The sequence below is a fragment of the Ursus maritimus genome, unplaced genomic scaffold (genome assembly GCF_017311325.1).
Source record: "Ursus maritimus isolate PB19 unplaced genomic scaffold, ASM1731132v1 scaffold_1, whole genome shotgun sequence".
Lineage (NCBI taxonomy): Eukaryota > Metazoa > Chordata > Mammalia > Carnivora > Ursidae > Ursus > Ursus maritimus.
The window spans coordinates 91,714,359-91,736,417 of record NW_024423343.1 but is presented as its reverse complement, the minus strand read 5'-3'; the positions used below and the strand labels follow the sequence as shown (position 1 = coordinate 91,736,417).

The following is a 22,059-nucleotide window of genomic DNA, read 5'->3' as shown; positions in this document are numbered from 1 at the left end:
CTAATTCAGATGTGGACAAACGCTGGTGCTGAATGACCACAGGCCAGGGACCAGGGTCTGGCTATGGCCTGCGGGCCTCCCCAGACTTCCAGAGCAGAGAGGGGGAAGTCAAAGACTCGGGATGGAATCACTGTCGGCTACCACTTGGCAGCCTTTACCGGGCCCCCATGTGCCACGCAGTTGATTAGAAGGCCTGCTGTCTGGAGACGGGAACTCACATGCCTTTGTCATCTTTCCATAATGCTGAAGACGGAAAACAAAACAATAAAACCACCTTATTCTTTTCAGAGTTCTGAGGAGATGACCATCAATGCGTCTGATTCTTAAATCCCACACCAGGACTGATAAAAGATGCAGCGGGCATGAGTTCTCCGAGGACAGGGCCAGGCTGGGGTAAACTCATAGAGCTCTTTGCCCTCTCGGAACCCCATGTGGGACAGGGCATCGGACATTGTTATCCTGCTGTGGCATTTCAGTTGGTGAGCTGCTTCCCTCAGGAACGTGTGCACCACAGGATGGGAGACTTCCCAGGCAAAAATGGTTCCACTATCAAGAGAAAGACAACGAGGGCCCCTGCAAAGACCCATGAGCGCAGCTGTGCTCACTTCTTAGAGTGGAGGCATAGTTCCATCCCCTGTAAAACCCAAAGGCATTATCTGACCGACATCTCAATGAATCATACTTAATGCTAAGATTCAGGTTCTGAGAGAATGGAACACAGGACAGCAAGTCTGATGGAGGAAAAGGATGGAGAAGTCCAGGATCCCAGGCCAGAGTGAGATCACTGGGGTGAGGAGATGAGAGTGAGGCATCACAATCCTGAGACTAAGAACACAGAGTAGTCAACAGTACTACCCCCCTCAGCTAGCTCTGCCTCCGACACGGACTGAAAGCCAGGGGTGTGTGTCCATCTTTCCTCACTGTCGCCGAGATATTAGAGAATAAGCTTCTGGCCAGCTGTGATGACAAATAGCGGAGACCCTGGTGAGTTACTAAAGGACCGGCTCCGACCTCAATTTCAGTTGGGGGAGGGGTGGCAACTGAAAGCAGCCACTTCCGTACCTCTCCTACATGCAGTGTCAAGTCCCACTTCATTTTATTCTTCCCCATAAATACACACAAAACCACGCCCCAGAAAGGATTAACGTCTATTTCCTAAAAGTGAAGTGAAAGGTCTAAGAATTTAGGCCTGGTATAAGACGGTGCATGTAGCCAAATTCAAATCAAATCACATCCTCAGAGAAGAGCCCATATTTTTGCATTTAAATCACTACGCAACTTGTATATAGAGAATGATTATAACGGCAGCATGAAGATAACCTGATAGGAGACACTAAAGTCCTTTTTTTCCCCTGGCATTCCTAAGAGGAGAGGGGAAAAAAAAAAAGAATCAGAGTGCAGGTAATAGCTCTCACCCAAAGAACAAAGCAGTCAAAAACACACTTTAATATGAAATTGTGTCCTCCGGTTTCTGCAACCAAATGTCAGTTCTGCCAGAAAATCCAACGTGAATGGATTTATGCAAGACGCAAAAGAGAAAAGTAATTATTATCACAATAATCATTGACTAGACAAAAAACAACAGATGCAAAGAGCACAGATTGGATCACTCTGGTATATAAAAACATCCCGTTTCTTTTCACATAAAAGACGTCTTGCTTTAAAAATAGTCAAGAGATCTAAGGAGAGAAACACAGAACCCAGAACCTAGTACCACCTCAAATATGTGACGTTTTTCCTCTTCCCCAGGGCTTCACTCTACCAAGTCATTCACACGCTGCAGTGAGTTCTTCTGGACTCCTAAAATGCTGTATATTCTCTCCCCACCTGCCCGACTTGCCCCAGTAAATCCTTCGTGAGAGATAACATAGAAGGCTGGTACCTCCAGGAAAAACTGTTAAGGAAAAAGAAGGACCTTACCACTTCTGGGAGCAGCCTAGTTGAGAGGTCATGGATGGCTTTGACCACTATACATATGGATGACAGAAGGAATATCACCCCCAAGATGACACAGGCTCTGCAAAGAAACAAAACATTGAGAATCTCAACTGGGAGAAGTCCACTCCTCTCACTTACACAATAATACAACCCAAGGTACTGGTACCCAACCATAATTCGCCACATGCCCACGATGACCACCCCCAGTCTCGGAACTGATACTGAATCATCTCTAGGATCTCAGGCTAATTTATCAGCAAAACCAACCCCGTGGGAAAAGGGCTCACCGTCCTACATAATCTCAGAGCATCCCATGAATGCTGGCATGGGAGGAATTTCAAGGACGTTAAATCCAACCCTTCCACCTGACAACACAATATGCCGGTTCACCTCCAGCTGGAGGGTTCAGAGTTTAACAGCAAAGAATAAAGGCTCTGGCCTGAGACATCTGAAGCTCTACCATTTAACATGCTTGATTTTGGTCATGCTACTGAGCTTCTTTTAGCTTCACCTGTCAAATAGGAATAATATTTCCCACCTGAAGATGAAATGAGCATTAAAAAAAAAAAAAACCCATTAATGTTAGCCTAAACAAAGGAAAAGAAAAGTCCACTCTGGATGTCTCTTTCTGATATAATGTGATAGACACCACTGTATTTTCCCAAAGATAAAAAGGAAGAATGATTTGGTTAACAACAAAAGATGGAGTGTTTATGCCAAGAGGAAGTCAGTCTCTAAAAAGAAAGAAGAGGGAAGGAAGAATGAGTTCAACGGAGACATCAGCACAGGTGGAGGCAGGAGGAAAACCGGAGCACGCACAGCCAGGTGCGGGGCGGGGCCTGGTAGGAAGTCTGGGGGAGCGCAGGACGTAGGAGCTTTCTCTGGCAAACCGGACACAGCAATTTGCAGGAGAAGCAAAGATGAAAAATGAAAGTAAACACGAGGAAATGATGATAGTAATACGGGAGTCAAAACACCAAATGAAAACAAAAATAGAGAAAAAATGAACAACGACAATTAGCTCTAGGTCATTCCCATCCCAACCTGATGTCCCCACCACTTGGCAACCTCCCCAGCCCTTTTCTCTCAGCTATCAAATAAAACCATTTTTCACTGTCCATCTTGGATTCCATTCTCTGGATTAAGAGAACAGCCCAAAATCGCCCACGTAACATTGAAGTAACACCTACATAGTTAGAATCCTAATGAGCCCATGGACAGACATGATCCCCCAAACCTCAAAGTCAGAAATAAGTGGGTAAATAAGGCTGCTTGGAGCCCACTCAGTAGGCTCCTAATGTACACTCTAGTTGTAGGTTTTATTCTTTCAAAGACAGAAAGAAGGGATCATTGTAGATTAGTGCATAACACAAAATACAGAGATTGTAGGAAATGTAATGAATGGGCTGGGGAATCTTGGTACAGACGTGAGCAAAAGAGGACCTGGCCCTATGCACCAAAATGGGTGTTCCGTCTTGGGTGCCACACATCCCCAGAATGAGCCTGGGTTGGGGGAAACACAGACTCAAGGAGGAGAAAAGGTAATTCAGGCAGTAAGTATCACTGATGGAGTGGCAGGAGGGAAGAATGCTGACATGAGGCACTGAGCCCGGGGCTGGTAACCCCGGGCCTGGCAGGGCTATGGGGCAAAAGGGGCTGCAGCCAGGAGAGGCATCATGAGGGAACGAGGTCCATCTACTGGAGGCTCTTTAGTGACGAGATAAGTGAACAAAGCTGAGAAATCCTGGGGATCGGGGGATCAATGCTCCCGAGGCACTGGCCCCCAAGACCCAGCTGTGCCCATGGGGAAGCAAGCTAGGGGCCACTGTGACCAGCACTTGAAATCACCATTCCTACCTGCACACTGGGGTGGGGGGAGGTCTCCAGGATAGGTCTCCAATGTACATTGAGCTTTTCTCCACTCAAAAAATTCCTGAGTGTCTACCAGAGACTCTCTCTGATGTACTCTTTCAGATAAAGTCAGCCGCCAACTCCGTGCTTCTCCACCCAAGGGCCTCTTGCACTCACCTGGGAAGTGTTTTTGAACAACTGCCCAGGGACCACTCCAGTTCAACTGTATCAGAATCTTGGGAAGCAAACCGAAGCATCTGAATTTGCTTCAAAACTCCCAGGCAATTCCCAGAGGCACTGGGGTTGAGAGCCCTGCACCTGGACCCAGGTGGGGCCTTGCCCTCAGGGAGCTTCCACGGTGGTGTAGAAAGCCACACTCCCTGGACAGAAGGCAAGGCGGGAGCGGTCATCGCAGCTGGGGAGGCTAATGGTCCCTATGAGATGTGTACTGTATTTTTTTTTTAATGAGCAGCTTTCTCTCTTTGAGACACAAGTAGGGCAGGCACCACTTGGGTGCTAGACCTTCTACAGAAAATTTATGACAACATCCTCAGGAAGTCTTCATCTCCATACTTCTCTGGGGGTGGGGGAAGAAACAAATGTCTGGGCTTCTTGCTGACAGGTAACAGGGATGCTGCAAGAACCCGTTTTCTCCAGACCACTGCAGAAACACCACTACAATGCACAAAAAGTGGATGGGAATCTTGTTTACATTTCTTAAGGAGACAAATATAAAGGATGCAATAGTCTCCTTACATACTATCTTGCCTGTATATCTTGAATCAAAATTACACTACAAATCCCTTAAGGGCAAGAACCATATTTTTAGATCTCGGCACCTACACGAGCACGTAGCAGGTGTCCCACGTGCACCTGTGGAGTAGATGCAGTTGCTAACTGCTGAAGTAATTACTAGATAATTTCTAAGTGTTCCCCCATGGAGTGTAAGGGGCATCAACCACTTCCCAGTGCGGATGGGCGGGGGAAGGACACTCCTAATACTTTAGCCAAAATGCCTGTTAAATAGCCCACCTTCTAAAACCACTCTGAAATATAACCAGAATCAAAAGAAATTAATGGTTTGGTTTATTAAAGTTGAATTTTACCAAAGTATAATCGTATTTTCTTCACAAATATACCTGTGAATAGGCTCAAAAATGTTTTAAAGCCCCGTTTTCATCTTCTTTTAAATGTGCCGCAAATTCAAAAACCATCGTCGCCCTTCCTTCAACCCTGCTGGGAGCTGGCGTGTCAAAGCTGCTCCCAAGCCTAACCCGGCTATTATTAGCAGAGGGTGTGATGCTATTTTTTAACATTTTATTAATAATATATTGTGTTTACACAGCAGCTTTGTCCTCAGGCGCTCAGTTCCGCACAGCAGTGCTAAATGCCCCGGCGGCCACTCACCAGATCGGAGTTTCTGTTTTTCTGCTATTTTTCAGGCTGGGAAGGCAAGAGGTGTGTTCCATAACCACAAGTGATCAAAATGGGAAAGTCGAGGATGAGGAGGCTTGCCCAAGGTCACCCAAGGAGTCTGAAGTCCACGCAGAAATACAGCCTGGTCACCTGACTCGCCCCAGCGGCCGGCCCCGTCAACCCCCTGGCCGCTCAAAGACCCTTGGTACCCGCATCACGTCCTCACAGCTCCACGGCCCTGGGGCTGCGGCGGCCTCCAAGGTGCATGCAAGACTTGGGTTGGGAGCCAACTCTACGAATACGGCTGCTTCTGCAGCAGTGTGCTGCTTCCTGGGTTGGGAGGAAGCAGACTGGGGAGCGGTGGAAGATCACTGCGCCATCAGCACGTCATGTGGCCTTCGCCAGGGGAGGCCGGCCTGGCAGGTAAAGGGCAACGTGCCCGTGGGCCTGACAGCACTGGGCAGCCAGGTCACTGGAATGAATGCAGATTCCTTCTCCCTCCTGCCCAAACCCCAGAGGAGAAAGACACTGAGTCGGAAAGAGGCAAATGCAGTGCCTCCGTCAACATAATCCCCCAAATGAGCACAACCTGAAGTTGAATTTAAACTCCCATAGGACCACTGGTTGTCAAAGAACGGTCCACGGAACAACAGCGTCAGCATCACCTGGGAACTTGTTAGAACAGCACATTTTTTAGTCCCAAATCTGCTGAATCAGAAACGCTGGGGAGGGGGCCCAGCAATCTGTGTGTTAATAAGCCCTTCCGGTGTTTCTAATGCGCAGTCAAGACAGAGCCCATATTATAATAGTTTTCCCCAAGACACATTTAATGTCTGAAAGACAACTAGTAAAATGTAGAGGAATGATTAAAGCCACTGGCCATCTCTTTTCCTTCTGCTAAAGGCTACAGATTACTAAATGTGCACAGCATTGTAATTCTATGAATAACCTGGCAGTAGACATAAATATTTTTTTGCTTCTGAAATTATAAGGGCAAAACCTACTGACAGATACGCTTATATCCCAAATGATGTCAGGTTGAAAGTTTGGTCCTTTGTCAATTGTAGGTTAGAAGGCCTGTGGTTCACATTAATAAAGCATGAGTCTTCTACCAGTTCTAAGTTATTTTCCATCAGATCCAAACAGCCTAACAGGAGAAGTTTTGTCTTGTCATCCCCGAATATACAAAAGACCTAAAACACAGTAGCCCTGGTAATTAAATCACTTCAGTCCACGGCTTAAAGTGTCAATGTTTTATTTCTCATCTTTCATCCTGGTGCCCAAAGCGCCTGTAATCTGGGCTACCGTTCAAAGTAAAGTAACGAAAAATAAGGCAGTCAGGTGATGAGCACAAACACGGTACTTCGGGACGCACAACCTCCGGCGTTATTTTACTCCAGCTAGGTTCTCTCCCCCTTCATGTGCTCTGCCATTTTAAATAAAGCCACAAAGTCATTTGGAGGCAGGATAAAGGGAAGGAGAAAGTGAGCAATGAATGCTTAGGAGCCATTTCTCATTCTCTGTAATGCCCACGCCAAACATTTTATTCAAGACTGCCATCTTCTCCTTCCCTGGATTCTCCGAAGCTCGACCCCACCTCCTTTCGCACACACATTCCCATCTCTCTTCTCTACCTTCATCCTCATCCATCGGCTGCACGGTGAACAGGTTGTGGTGTGAATGGTTCCCCGGCCAGAGCTCTCCAGACAAGCGGTCCACACCCCTCCGTGGTGAGATCACCCATCTCCTCAACATGTAACCACCTACCCATGTGTAACGACCTCCCTCAACAAACGGCCCTTCGTTTATATCTGTATGAATGTACAAGCTGACTAGAGCCACCAGAGCAAAATCTTGTTTACACAGGACTCTCTTTCCCAGCTTCAAAGGTAAGGACAAAAGTCAACATGAGGGATTTATAGAAGAATTAGATTCTATAGCAATGCAGTCCTATAGAATTTTCTGAGATGATGGAGTATTCTATTCTGCACTGTCCAGTATGGTAGCCACTAGCCATATGTGTCTATTGGGTGCCTCGAATGTTGCTAGGGCGACAGAAGAAATGAAATTTTAATTTTAATTACTTTCAATTAATTATAATTTAAATGGCCACGTGTGGTTAGTGACATATCAGTGCAGCTGTAAAGGTTGTGCTGAAAATACAGAGGTTCATCAGTGTATACATGTACATATGTATGTTGTCTATATCTATCTACTTATACTCTCTATGTATTATCTCAGTAAGAAAGAAGGCAGGAAGGGAGGGAGGGAAGGAAGGGAGGGAAGGAGGGAAGGAAAGAAGGAAAGGAGGAAGGGAGGAAGGAAGGGAGGGAAGCCCAGGAGCTGCTCAGCAGGATCAGGTAAATGTATGTGGGCTGGCAGGGTCTGCTATTGCAAGGGATCATCATGCCTTTGGTATTTTCCACTAATGAATGCATCACTTCCCTCCATCCAGTAAACTCCTCCCACTCCCCAGGTTCACATGCCGAGTCTCACTCTTGTTCTCATCTATTGTCAGCCAATCTCAGCCACAGCTACTGCTCCACCAGGGGTAACTGCACTTTTTTTAGAAGGGGATCTGTACTTCAGTCATTCGCACTTGAAGGTCTACATGCCAAGCCCTGAGGCTAAGGAAAACATAATCTATTCGCAGTCTCCTGAGAGCACAAATGTAGGATGGGAAACCTGAAAATCATCACAGGAAGTCATTACTTATGAATGTGAAAATGGGCAAGAAACAAAATGAACACAGTAACGTGGTGAAATACAACCTGGGGACAGAGTGGGAAGGAAAGATGACTCTGCAGTGGGATATTTATTTTTTTTTTAAGATTTTTAAAAATTTATTTCAGAGAGAGAGAGAGAGAATGAGTGGAGGGGAGGAGCAGAGGGAGAGGGAGAAGCAGACTCCCCGCTGAGCAGGGAGCCCAGCACAGGGCTTGATCCCAGGACCCTGACATCATGACCTGAGCAGAAGGCAGACGCTTAACTGACAGAGCCACCCAGGCACCCCTGCAATGTGACATTTAAGCTAGGTCTAGAAGAATGGACAGAAATCATTAAGCAGAAAAAATGGAAGGCTAGGGAGGACACTCCATGCAGAGGGGACTTTATAAGCCAAAGTGTGAGGACACAGCACTGTGGGGCCCTGCTTCAGAGAAAATGCAAAGTAGAGGTCCTACACATGGATATGTTCATGCTCCCTGTCAAAGACAGGTCACACATTAGTCCGCAAAACAAGTCTCAATAAATCCAGTAAGTCTGAAATCATATCGAGCATCTTTACTGACCAAAATGACAGGAAACTAGAAGTTAATTACAAGAAAACCAGTGGAAAACAACACAAACACATGGAGGCTAAACATGCCACTAAGCAACCAATGGGTCAACAAAGAAATCAAAAAGGCAATTAAAAAAACACCCAGATTGGGGCGCCTGGGTAGCGCAGTCGTTAAGCGTCTGCCTTCGGCTCAGGGCGTGATCCTGGCGTTGCGGGATCGAGTCCCACATCGGGCTCCTCGGCTGGGAGCCTGCTTCTTCCTCTCCCACTCCCCTGCTGTGTTCCCTCTCTCGCTGGCTGTCTCTCTGTCACATAAATAAATAAAATCTTTAAAAAAAAAAAAAAAAAAAAAAACACCCAGAGACAAGTGAAAACAGAAACACAACAGTTCCAAATCTTTGGGACAGAGCAAAAACAGTTCTGAGAGGAAAGTTTATGGCAATACAGCCCTACCTCAAAAAATAACACAAATCTCAAATCTCAAATCAACAATTGAACTTTATAGCTAAAGGAACTAGAAAAGCCCAGTTAGTAGAAAGAAGGAAATGATAAAGATCAGAGTTGAAATAAACAAAATAAAAACAAAACAAAAAAAAATTCAATGAAACTAAGAGGTGATCATTTGAAAAGATAAACAAAATTGATAAATCGTTAGATTCATCAAGAAAAAAAAGAAAACTTAAATAAATAAAATCAGAAATGAAAGAGGAGAGTTTACAACTGGTACTACAGAGGTACAAATGATTACAGACGATACTAAGAAAAATTATCTGCCAACAAACTGGACAACCCAGAAGTGGATAAATTTATAGAAACATCCAATCTTGCAAATTTGAATCCTGAAGACATAGAAAACATGAACAGACAGATTACTAGTAACAAATTGAAATGGTAAGCAAAAATTCCCAACAAATGAAAGTCCAGGACCAGATGGCTTCCTAAGTGATTCCACTAAACATTTAAAGAAGAGTTAATACCTTGTATACCTGAAACTAATATAACACTGTATGTTAATGATAACGCAATTAAAATTAAAAACTTAGTAAAATTTTAAAAAAAGAATGAGGAAAAGAGGCTTTGGAAAAGCAGGGGGAAAAAGAACCAATACCTACTCTCCTCAAACTATTCCAAAAAAATAGAAGAGGAAGAAATGGTTTCAAATTCACTCTATAAGATCAGCATTGCCCTGATAATAAAACCAAAGACACTACCAAAAAAACCCAAAAAACAAAACTTATAAGCCAACATCTCTGATGAACATAAATGCAAAAATCGTCAATAACGTATTAGCAAACTGAATTCAACAATGCATTAAAAGGATCATTCTCCATGATCAAGTGAGATTTATTCCAGAAATGCAAGAGTGGTTCAATATACACAAATCAACAGTACGATACACCACATTAACAAACTTGGGATAAAAATCATATTATCATCTCAGGAGATACAGAAAAAGCATACGACAAGATTCAATATCCATTCATGATAAAAAAAAAAACACTCAATAAAGTGGATTTAGCGGGAACATACCTCAACATAATAAGGGCCACATACGACAGACCTACAGCTAATATACTCAATGGTGAAATGCTGAAAGTGTTTCCTCTAAGATCAGAAACAAGACAAGGATGTCCACTCTCACCACTTTTATTCAACATAGTACTGGAAGCCCTATCCATAGCAATCAGACAAGAAAAAGAAAAGGCATCCAAATTGGTAAGAAAGATAAAACTGTCACTATCTGCAGATCATGATAATAGAGAAATCCTAAAGAATCCACACACACACACAAAAACTCTCTTAGAAATAATAAATTAATTCACTGAAGTTGTAGGATACAAAATTAATACAGAAATCTGTTGTGTTTCTATAGACTAATGAGGTGGCAGAAAGAGAAATTAGGGAAAAAATCCAATTTACAATTAAATAAAAAAGAATAAAATATCTAGGAATAAATTTAACCAAAGAGGTAAAAGATATATATACTCTGAAAACCATAAGACAATGATGAAAGAAACTGAAAACGACATAAATAAATGGAAAGATATGCCATGCTCATGAATTGGAAGAATATTGTTAAAATACCCACACTACTGAAAACAATCTATAGAATCAATGCAATTCCTATCAAAATGCTAACAGCATTTTTCAAAGAGCTAGAACAAAGAATCCTATAATTTGTATGGAACCACAAATACCTCAAATAGCCAAAACAATCTTTAGAAAGGAGAACAAACCTAAAGGCATCACAATTCCAGATTTCAAAATAGACTAGAAAGCTGTAACAATCAAAAAAGTATGGTACTGGCACAAAATTAGACACACTGATCACTGGCACAGAATACAGAGCCCAAAAATAATCCATGCTTGAATGGTCAATTAATCTACAACAAAGGAGGCAGGAATACACAATGGGGAAAAGAAAGTCTCTTCAATAAATGGTTTTGGGAAACCTGGATGGCTACAAGCAAAAGAATGAAGTGGGACCATTTTCTTACATCCTACACAAAAACAAACTCAAAATGAATTAAAGACCTAAATGTAAAACCTGAAACCACAAAACCACTTAAATGAAAACACAAGCATAAATATTTCTCTGGATCTGCCTCAAGAAGGAGAAACAAAAGCAAAAATAAATAATTGGGACTACATCAAACTCAAAAACTTTTGCACAGTGAAAGAAACCATCAACAAAACAAAAGGGCAACATATTGAATGGGAGGAGGTATTTGCAAATGATATATCCAATAAAGGGTTAATATTCAAAATACACAAAGAACTTATACAACTCAACACCAAAAAAAAACCCAAAAAACAAAACAAAAAAAAAACCTCTGATTAAAAATGGGCAGATGGGGGCGCCTGGGTGGCGCAGTCGTTAAGCGTCTGCCTTCGGCTCAGGGCGTGATTCCGGCGTTCTGGGATCGAGCCCCACATCAGGCTCCTCCGCTATGAGCCTGCTTCTTCCTCTCCCACTCTCCCTGCTTGTGTTCCCTCTCTCTCTGGCTGTCTCTGTCTCTGTCAAATAAATAAATAAAGTCTTTAAAAAAAAAAAATGGGCAGATGACCTGAACGTTTTCCAAAGAAGACATCCAGATGGCCAATGTGCACATGAAAAAATGCTCAACATCACTGATCATCAGGGAAATGCAAATCAAAACCACAGTGAAATATCACCTCACAGCTGTCCAAATGGCTAGTATCAAAAAGACAAGGAGGGGGAATGAACCATGAGAGACTGTGGACTCTGGGAAACAAACTGAGGGCTTCAGAGGGGAGGGGGGTGGGGGATTGGGATAGGCCGGTGATGGGTAGTAAGGAGGGCACGTATTGCATGGTGCACTGGGTGTTATACACAAAAATGAATCATGGAACATTGCATCAAAAATGAAGGATGTACTGTATGGTGACTAATATAACAAAATAAAAATTATAAAAAAAAAAGACAAGGAAAAAAAAACAAGAGTTGGTGAGGATGTGGAGCAAAGAGAACCTTCGTACGCTATTTGTGGAAATGCAAGCTGGTGTAGCAACTGTGGAAAATGGTATGGAGGTTCCTCAAAAAATTAAAAACAGAGATACCATATGATCTAGTAATTCCACTTCTAGATATTTATCCAAAGAAAATAAAAACACTAATTTTGAAAGATACATGCATCCCTATGTTTACTGCAACATTATTTACAATATCTAAGATATAGAAGCAACTTAAATACCCATCAACACACGAATAAATGTGTTACACACAGACACACACAATGGAATATTACTCGGTCATAAAAAAGGAATGAACTCTTGGACTTCACAACGACATGGACAGACCTAGAGATTATAATGCTACGTGAAATAGGCCAGTCAGAGAAAGACAAATACCATATGCTTTCACTTACATGTGGAATCTCAAAACAAAAAAGCAGAAACAGACCCATAAATACAGAGAACTAATAGTTGCCATGAGGAGAGGGAATGGATGAAATAGGCAAAGGAGATTAAGAGATACAAACTTCCCAATATAAAGTAAATCAGTCACGGAGATGAAAAGTACAGCACAGGGAATATAGTCAATAATATTGTAATAACTTTGCGTGGTGACAGATGGTAACCGCACTTATCGTGGTGAGCATTTTGTCTATAATTGTCAAATCACTGCATTGTATGCCTGAAACTAATATAACATTGTATGTCAACCGTACTTCAACTTAAAAAAAATTTTTTTTAATTAAAAAAAAAAGTGGAGAGGATATTCCTGGAGCATTTGGCCTAAGGAGAGCAGCAATGCAAGGGCCACATGAAGACTGTCCCTCTGTGTCCTGAAAGTCCCCTCAAGACGGCAGGTGCAAAATCATGGCTCTTAGATGGTGCATGGACCAGAGTGTTGTATTTAATAGGTACATATTTTAACATACAGTAGGAAAAAACCCAGTTAGCACCCCAAGCCTTCAAAGATATTATTGCTTGGGGGGAAATTAAGATTACATTGAGGTAAATATTCAGTAAATAATAACAAAGGTGATTTGCAGATTGGGCAAAGATCATCAAGGTGAAACACACATTTCTAAGTAATGACAGGAAGTCACTGGAGGATTTTAAGCAAGGGAGGCCCACAGTGTCATCTGGGCTTCACAAAGACCCTCCGGCTGTGGGTGGGGTTTGACAGGAGTGAAGGGAAACAAACTAGAGGCAGGAGATCAGCTGAGAGACAGCGCTAGAGGCCAGGGAACCCAAATGATGACTCCCTACACAGGGGCCAGGACAGCTGAGAGGAATGGACAGGCATAGACACCTAGGGGCCTAAACTGTAGGAACTCAGGAACCAACTGGATCCAGACAGTGGGGAAGGACACAAGGACAGCCCTTTTTTTGAGACTGGCCAAAAGAGACGAGGCAGCGCACGTTCCCGAGCAGGCAGTGCGAAGCTGGAGTAGGAGCTGGCAGGGAGCCTCCTTGGGACTTGCTAAGCTTGAGGAGGAATGCCCAGACAGCCAGATACCCCGAGCCTAGCCAAAGAGGCATCTCCTGAGCCCGGCCTCCCCAGGCCATCTTCCTGGGGCCCCCAGGCCTCACACTGCTGTTTCTGGGGTGTGGAGAGGTGCAAGGAGAGACAGGAACAGGAAACAGCCATCCTAAGAGTTACCAAACCCTACCTAGTACCTCCGGTTCCAATACACACTGCGGGGGAGTGCATGCTGAGACTCACCGCCAGGCTCTTCAATCCATCGACCAATACTGATCAACACCTATGATGTGCTAGTGCAAGGATTCAGCAGCAAACAAAGTGAGCAATTCCTTGCTCTCGTGGAGCTTACACAGTGAGAGTCAGACAATAAGAAGTTGAGCATATAAGCACAGGTTGCATAAAGCAGCATAAAGGAAGAGAATAATGAGAGTGTTATTTTATATACAGTAGTCATGCTTCTTGCTGACGACAGGACATCTGACCAAAGCCCTAGAAACAGGAGAGTGAGCTGTGCAACCATGTGGAAAGAGCACTGTGGACCAAAGGAACAGAGGGCAAAGGCTCCCATGCAGGAGGGAACCAGGCTTATTCAGTGAAGAGCTACGAGGCCAGCATGGCTGGAATACAGCGTCCATGCAGGGCTTCAAGGTCAGAGCCAGGACTTGGGCCTTTACTCTGAGTGCGACAGGAAACCAACAAAGGATTGATTTAAAAAATGACTTAAATAGGATGGCGATGGCCACGCTGTTGGTAACAGGCCAATGGAAGCAGAGAGACCAAAGGGAAGGTAACTCCAATGAACCTCAAAAGAGATGATGCTAGCAGAGGGCAGAAGTGGAGGCGGGGAGGGGCTGGTTTTCACCAGTTCCTGTGAGACCCAAGGCAGATCTGCTGGTATTTCACTATTTTTCAACCTAGTGAAGCAAGCAGTGGACTGGACGGCTTTAGAAAGATTTGAAAAGGACTTTGAGGGTGAACCTCTGTTTCTCAGGAGATTAAGAACGTCCAGAAACACTACTCAGGCAAACTAATTATTCAAAGTGAGCCATCAAGAATTTTCAGTGTCCAGTCAATTATCAAATTCAACTTTTTCTTGAACATTTACTCAATGTAGAACTACTTTGTCTATGTGTAGAACATGACCACAGCCTCCACAGAAAACAGGGGGAAGAGACGCTTGCTTTCCCCTCCATACCCCCATCATGCTTTTTGTTTATTTTTTAAACCAAGTGCAGGTACCACCTATTAAAATAAACAAACACTATATGAATCTTGAGACTGACGGAGATATTTCCTGAGGTCTACCAAGTGCCAAAAAGCCTACTATGCACTAGATACAATGACAAGATAGTCCTTTTCCTCAAAGAGTAGAGAAAGGTGGCATTTGATCACACAGGAATCTTCTAGAAAAGCTGAGGTTTGAGGTGACTTTGAAAGAACCAAAAGAAGCTAGCTTGGTAAGCAGGAGTGAAGAGTGTATTCCAGGAAAAGAGAAAGTGTGTGCAAAGGCTTATCAGAATTCACTTGTTCAGCACATTTTCACTACAAACCTACTTTGTGCCAGGTACTGTTCTAGGGAGCAAATCATGCAGATGCATGGGGTTAGAAGCTTCCGGGCAGAGGCAAGAGCAGGGCTCTGAGGCAGGAGACCCGTTGACATGATCAAAGAACATGGAGGCAGCCAATGGGCTGAAGAGGAGTGAGGAAGAGGGCAAGTGGTGGCGGTGAGGTCAGAGGATAAGGGTCATGCAAACTCTCGGAGCCACCAAAAGGATTTAGGCTTTTATAAAGATAGGAAGCCCCTGGAGGCTCTGACCTGGGGATGCTGTGATGTCACATGTTCTAACAGGATCACTGCTGCCTGGCAAAGGCAACCAGGGAGAGCAGTTAAAGATCGCGCAGTGACACAGGCAAGAGAGTGACAACTGATGGCTCCCGGACCAGGACTGCAGCATGGAAGGGGTGAGCCATGGAACATATTCTGATTTCAGGTTTTGGCCTGGTCAGGGATACATTCTGACCGTACCGTTGACAAGTTTTGCCAATATACAGTTTGAAGCAAATAAAATTCAACGATTCAAGGTTTGTGACCTGTGAGAAGTGAAGGCTTGAGATGCCATATCCTGAGCTAGGGAAGACCGCAAGAGAAGCAGGCTTCTTTGGGAGGTGGCGGGGGGGGGGTATCAGGATCAACACTGAAGAACCTCACACACCCAGCTGAGGTGTAGACCCTTTCTTATGAAAACCATGCAGAGCCCATGACTGCTTGAGGTGTTGAGAAGGCAGTTGGACATAAAAAGTTTAGTTTCGGAGAAAAGTTCAAGTGGGGACATAAACTGGAGTCATCAGCACACAGATTGTATTTATATCCTTGAAAGTGGACGAGATCAGTTTTTCAAGAATCCCAAGTGCCTGAGTAAGCCTGGAGTAAAGGTTCCATGAAGGGTCCCTGCCAGGGAGGTGGGCACGGGTCAACACTGAAGAACCTCACACACCCAGCTGAGGTGTAGACCCTTTCTTATGAAAACCATGCAGAGCCCATGACTGCTTTGCAAATGGTGGAGAAAGAGGATTAGATTTGCACTTCCAACAGCTGACGGGGGCAGTACCCATCACGAACATCGGCTGGCGCTGCTCTACACCGCACCCATTCTCCTTTCGGTGGTAGCAGGCCTCAAGCCTCCCTTCCATGCCCACTGTCCTCAAGGGGAGAACTGACAGTCCCTGCACCCTGCCCTTGAACCAAGCCACCCAACCCAAGCTTGTGCTAATCAGATATTCTTCCACTGGCTTTTGAATCCACGGTCAATGATAACGAGGACCGAAAACGGAGATGCTCCATTGCACCGTAGAGATGCCCAGGAGGTCAAGCTCAGCTGGGATGCGATCAGAGTGGATAACCAATGCCCCTCCGGGTAGTCAGGCTTCCTACAGCGCAGCTGACTCCCCAGAGCGAGTATTCCCTGAGAATCAGAAAGAAGCTGCCAGGGCTTCCTTGGAAGTCAGGCAGCAGCTTTCCAGAGCATTCTGTTGGTTACAAGTGGCCTCCTAAAACTAAAGGGAGGGAAGAAAGATGCCACCTGTTGAGGGGAAAATGACAGGAGAATATTGGGGAAGGCCACATACTAGCTTAGTAAATCCTTTGTCTCTGGAGACTTCCTTGCACTAGGGTCAAGGCAGTTCATGCCGAGAGCCAGATTCTACACAGCAGTAGAATGGGGATGGAAGTCAGAAGAAACGGAGGAGGTCAATTCCCAGAATTCCCAGTCAATCCTCAACAAACTGGATCCTACGCATTCCCTCCCTTGCCATGTGCTTCTTAGCACCTCTGTGGAGGGGAAGTGTGATCCCACCCACTGTCAGGCTTAGACATGTGACTGGCTTTGGCCAAGAGAATGCGAGCAGAGGTGCCATACACCACATACACCACTCCTGAGCAAGAGCTCTACGTGGTGGGCTTGGCCCTATCCTGTCCTGTGAAATAAGCAGAGCGATCCTCAGAGAGGAGCTCTTTCCCCAGCCCAAGACCTGGAATAAGAGCTCGTGTGGAACATGGCTGCCATTAAACCTCAAGCTTAAGTGGGAAATGACTGAGAAATTAGTATTTGTGGTCTAAGTCACTGAGATTTGGAGGGTGTTTGTCATTGCAGCAAAATAGACAGATAAAAGGTTCTTGAAAGAGAAAAGTCTGATGTTAGCAGCAGGGTGGCCTGGGTGGCTCAGTCGGTTAAGTGTCTGACTCTGATTTCGGCTCACGTCATGATCTCAGGGTCGTGGGATGGAGTCCCACGTGGGGCTCTGTGATCAGCAGGGAGTCTGCTTGAGATTCTCTCTCTCCCTCTGCCCTTTCTCCCTCCCCCAAATAATAAATAAATATTTTTAAAAATCTCGAAAAAGTAGCACCTCGACCTGGAGCAGGTGGCTGGCTGTCAAGAAGCATGACGGAACAAACTGTCTGATGGCAGCTTTGTTACTGCAGGCAGGAATCCACTCGAGGCTTAGCCCACCCTGAAAAGCAGGCAATCCCACGGTCACGGATATGTACAGAAAACCACTTCTGAATGGATACTCTCACTGAATCAAAAGACATACATATACAAGAATAGAAGCCTCCTTAGGGTCCCTGGCACCCCCACCCCTGTGGTGGGTGCACCAGGCGCCAACCTACCGTCCCGTCTCTGTGAGAAGTGAAAAGCTCTGCACCTTCAGGACACGCGCTTATCAGCACGATGTGGTTAACTGAATCTTTCATTTCTTTTCATCCCTAAAAAATACTCTACCATTTCCTCGGTAACGTATTCTCCAGTGTTTCTAGCCTACTTGATTACGGTTTTTCAAGTAATTGGCTTAAACTGCACATTCACGTTGATCCACTCCTGGGACTCTATCCCTAAAGAACAAGCTTTTTGCAGAAGAATGTTCGCAGCAGCATTATTTATATTTAAAGTGCGGACATTAAGTGTGGCACAGAAGGAGTGTTGAAGTAACTGCGACACATCAATCCAGTAGGCTATTAAGTGCTATTTAAGAGTGATTTTGTCAGCAACAAAAAGTGTCCGAATGATAAAAATATTAAGTGAAAAAGCATATATAAAATCTTATGTATACAGATTAGAAATACATAACACAAATAAACCTAATCTAAGCCAGAGGAACATTTTTGGCAGAAAATATACTAAAAAGTAACAACAGTGAGAAGATAGACTTCCTCTCCTTTTACTTTTCTGTATGCTGTACTTTTATAATGAAAAGAAAGTTTCTAAAAATGCCTTCTCCGGCTACATCACTTTTAACGTTTCCTTCGACCGTATCCTGGTAAGAAGTCAAACGCTGCTCTCTATCAAGTCTCGAGCTTGGTGCAAATTCATCAGGTTTTCACTGAGCATCTCCTGTGTGTCCTGCACCGTGGGGGGACGTTCTTGGGTGGGTTACGACACTGTTGCTGAGACAGTATAGTAAGCTTCTACCCACGCTCAACTGTGCATGTCTCCTTCTCCAAGACATGGAATTTTTCAATTATAAGATAGGAATGGTAAAAAAATATTTTAAAAAATACTATTTCCCTCCCAAAATTGCGAACGTAAATAAGATGATGTATAAAATGGTACGTGTCAGTAAGAGGATACTGAACATAGGTAAAATGCTGAAGATAAGATTTCTAACTTAAGGGGCGCCTGGGTGGCACAGCGGTTGAGTGTCTGCCTTCGGCTCAGGGCGTGATCCTGGCGTTATGGGATCGAGCCCCACATCAGGCTCTTCCGCTATGAGCCTGCTTCTTCCTCTCCCACTCCCCCTGCTTGTGTTCCCTCTCTCGCGGGCTGTCTCTATCTCTGTCGAATAAATAAATAAAATCTTTAAAAAAAAAAAAAAAGATTTCTAACTTAATCGTATAGCACTTGCTTCCACAACTGGGACTTCCGGTAAAACCCACCATTGAGCATGCCCTACTGAAGCCGAATCTTAGGGCCAAGTTCTGTGGATATGAATTCTCTGGGGCCAACACCCCCTCGTACGTGAACAAGAGTTTGTGATTTTCAGAGAACGCTCAGGGACTTGTGGGCTTCTCGTCAATGCTGCCTCTGAAAGTCAGAAGGGCTGAGAGAGGGGGATTCGGGGAGAGAGCTGAGGAAGGCCTTGGAAAAGTCCACAGCCTGACCAGGATCATAAAGCCCGTTGACAGTTCAGTTGAATTGGGACTCAAATCCAGATCTGAGCCTTGAAACATAGACAAGCTGGAACTTTCCTTAGGTGGGTGTTCTGTCCATTCTTTCACACACACACGAATGTTGCCCAGAGCTTTATGTCCAGGATGTTTTAACTTCAACAGCAGTATTGCTGGAGTCACTAAGTTGGGGGTGGGGCTCAGGAGTCCTGGGTTCTAGATCCACCATTGCCATTCATTTAGGGAAGAATACAAAAATAGTAAAATCTCTCTAGAGCTCAGTCTCCTCATGTGAAAGTTAGCAACTTCGACTTAATTATCAAGGTCCTGACACTCTAAAAATCTAGTCCAAATGTAGCAATGGGAATTCTGGCTCACTAAAGATTTTTATTTTCAATCAGTCAGCTGGAGACACAGATTTATTTGCATGACTAAAATGTAAGTGAACAGTAGGTATTATTTACCTACTGGCAAGTTAGGAGGAAAAACTACAAGTTTCACACTGAGCAATGTGCAAATTATGGGCTTCCTTTCATGTATTACTCCAGAGCTGTCAGATGGCAAAAAAGATTCACCAGGTTTTTGGCTGAATCTTACTTCTTTCTGCAACTTCTTTGTGACCTATACGCTCTACTATTTTGAAGGGCTGACATTCCCCAGGGTAAGAGAGAAAAAATAGATAATATAAAAAGAGAGTATTTTAAAAGAAAATGTTATTCATCCATTGAGTTGGGAAACTGGTTTTCTAAACAGAAAAATGATTTTAAATTGTCGGAATATCAAAATACTATAGCCTCACTCTTAGCACATTACTGATTAATCCTAAAGCCTTCGCCCGAAGGAGCTGGTTCCCATAAATTCTGCAACCTTAAGCTACCTTGTTATTTCTTATTAGATTCACAAAACGCTAAGGCTTCCCTTTAAAACACAGATCTGCATGTACATAGGCCATTGATTTGGTCCCTAAATAAGCAGTGCAAACTGAAAACATCACCCATCCCACCATCTTATGAGATAAACGTTATGTTTACGCATCCATTATCATCCTGCCTATCTTAGGGATGCAGCAATTAAGGAACCTAAATATAACCTACTGTAGTGCCGGATAAATACAAGGACAACTCAAAGTAAACATGGGGTGAGATCACCTGAAATACTGCAGGGGCTAGGAGGTGCAGCAGATGGTTTGGAAGCCACACGCATCCCCTGGGCCAGCTCAGGCTGCAGTTGCTGGCCCAGGGAAGAGCTCCATGCTCTCTGACAGGGTCCCAGCCCAGTGGCACGGGCTACACTTCTCAGAGGTCGGTGCCATCCAGCCCCCACTACAGAAGCGGCCACAAGACCTCATCTTCACTGGCTTTTCATTCTTCCCTTCTACTTCCCCCTCCCTTCTACTTCCCCCTCCTTCCTCCTCCCTTCCCTCTTCAGTTCTGCTCCCTGGGATCATTCCCAGAATCACTGCCCCATCAACCCCCTGCAGCCAGGTCCTCGGAGAGAACATGAAAGATGAGCTCGGAGTCTGAGTGCACACACCCACACGAGCAAACCAAATGCGGGTCCCGGACAGCAGCGTCAACATTCTCCCGTTTTTGCAGATTAAATCTGTCCAGGGCCCTCAGAGTTGAGCCACTCTTCCAGATTCAAATGTCCAACCGATTGGGCACAAGCGTTCAAGGAATTTATCATTCCCTATTATCCTATAGAAACTCCCAGATCTAAAAGCAAGGCTATGAATACAGCAAAGTAAATAGAAGGGAGACTTTCCCCCTTCTAATCATTACGTATCTGCCTCTGAAAGGCACTGCCTTCCCCTCCACTGGTGGCAGGCTTTAAGATCCCGTATGGAGCCCGACTCAGATCAGCACAGAAAACAAAGCTGCGTCTCGTGTGGGCAAGGAGACATGAGCTTCCTGCAGCCAGATGAACACAGAGAATCTGACCGCTAGACCCTGCTGATGGCTGGCACTGTCCCGAATGGCAGGGGGGACCTGAGGGCCCAGTCACCTGGAAAAGCTCAATGGGAAAGGCAGAAAAGGAGAGCGATGTGAGCAATCTCTAGAACACAGGAACGTCCGGCGCATGGGGGCAACTACAGGGAGAGGCGGGCGTGTGGAACCACGGGCCGAATGGCATTCAGGGCCATGTTTTGCACCAAATAGAGGCAAAGACAGTTCACATGCCCAGTCCCACCCTCAACATACTCGTCTGAGAAGCAAACTCTCAGGCCAGTGTAAAGGGGGGGGCAGTAACAGAGGGGAGAAAAACCTTGCCATAATTTATCTAACCATACACACCACCACCTTAGAGAAGGGAGGAAAGGACCATTTTATAAGATTTTCTTTTCAAGTAATCTCTACACCCAACGTGGGGCTCGCACTTACAAGCCCAAGATCGAGAGTGGCAAGCTTCACCCACTGAGCCCGCCAGGCGCCCCAGAAAGGGTGATTTTAATAAGACCACCTGTCACTCTGTAGTTGATACAGCCACACATTCCCCCAAAAAGAGAATCAAATCAATGTCCCAAAGATGACCAAATTGCCAATTCGTTAATTAAGGACGTGGACCGCTCACATCAGGAATGATCATACACGACTTCCGTGAAATCCCTCATGATGCCCTGACTACCGGCGGCACCCGCCCGAGCCCCGCTGAGCTCCCCCCACCCCAAGAGGCAGAGAGCAGCGTTTCGAGCCTGGGCTCCAGAGCCGGCGTCTGGTTACACTGCAGTGCCAGCACTCACTGCAATTTAGGAGGACAGCTACTTAGCCTCTGTCTGCCACATTTCTACTGTCTGTGTAATGGGATAGCAGGGGCAATGGCGTGAGTTAGTTCACAGACAGAGATTAGCACAGTGCCTGGCACGGCGTTTACAAAATCAAAAGTGAGTGATTTGGATGATGCACAAAATATAATGGATCCAAATACAGACTCTTCTCGTGTTCTTGGCTCACACGC

At 44.8% G+C, this 22,059-nt stretch overlaps 1 protein-coding gene across 1 annotated transcript in view; it reads right to left on the bottom strand.

Moving 5' to 3' along the window:
- TMEM163 (transmembrane protein 163) overlaps window positions 1-22,059 on the bottom strand; it is a 219,210-nt gene that overhangs the window by 38,845 nt on the left and 158,306 nt on the right. Inside the window, exon 5 of the mRNA XM_040645516.1 lies at window positions 1,921-2,017. Coding sequence (XP_040501450.1) covers window positions 1,921-2,017 — 97 coding nt within the window. The remainder of the gene's footprint in view (window positions 1-1,920; window positions 2,018-22,059) is intronic.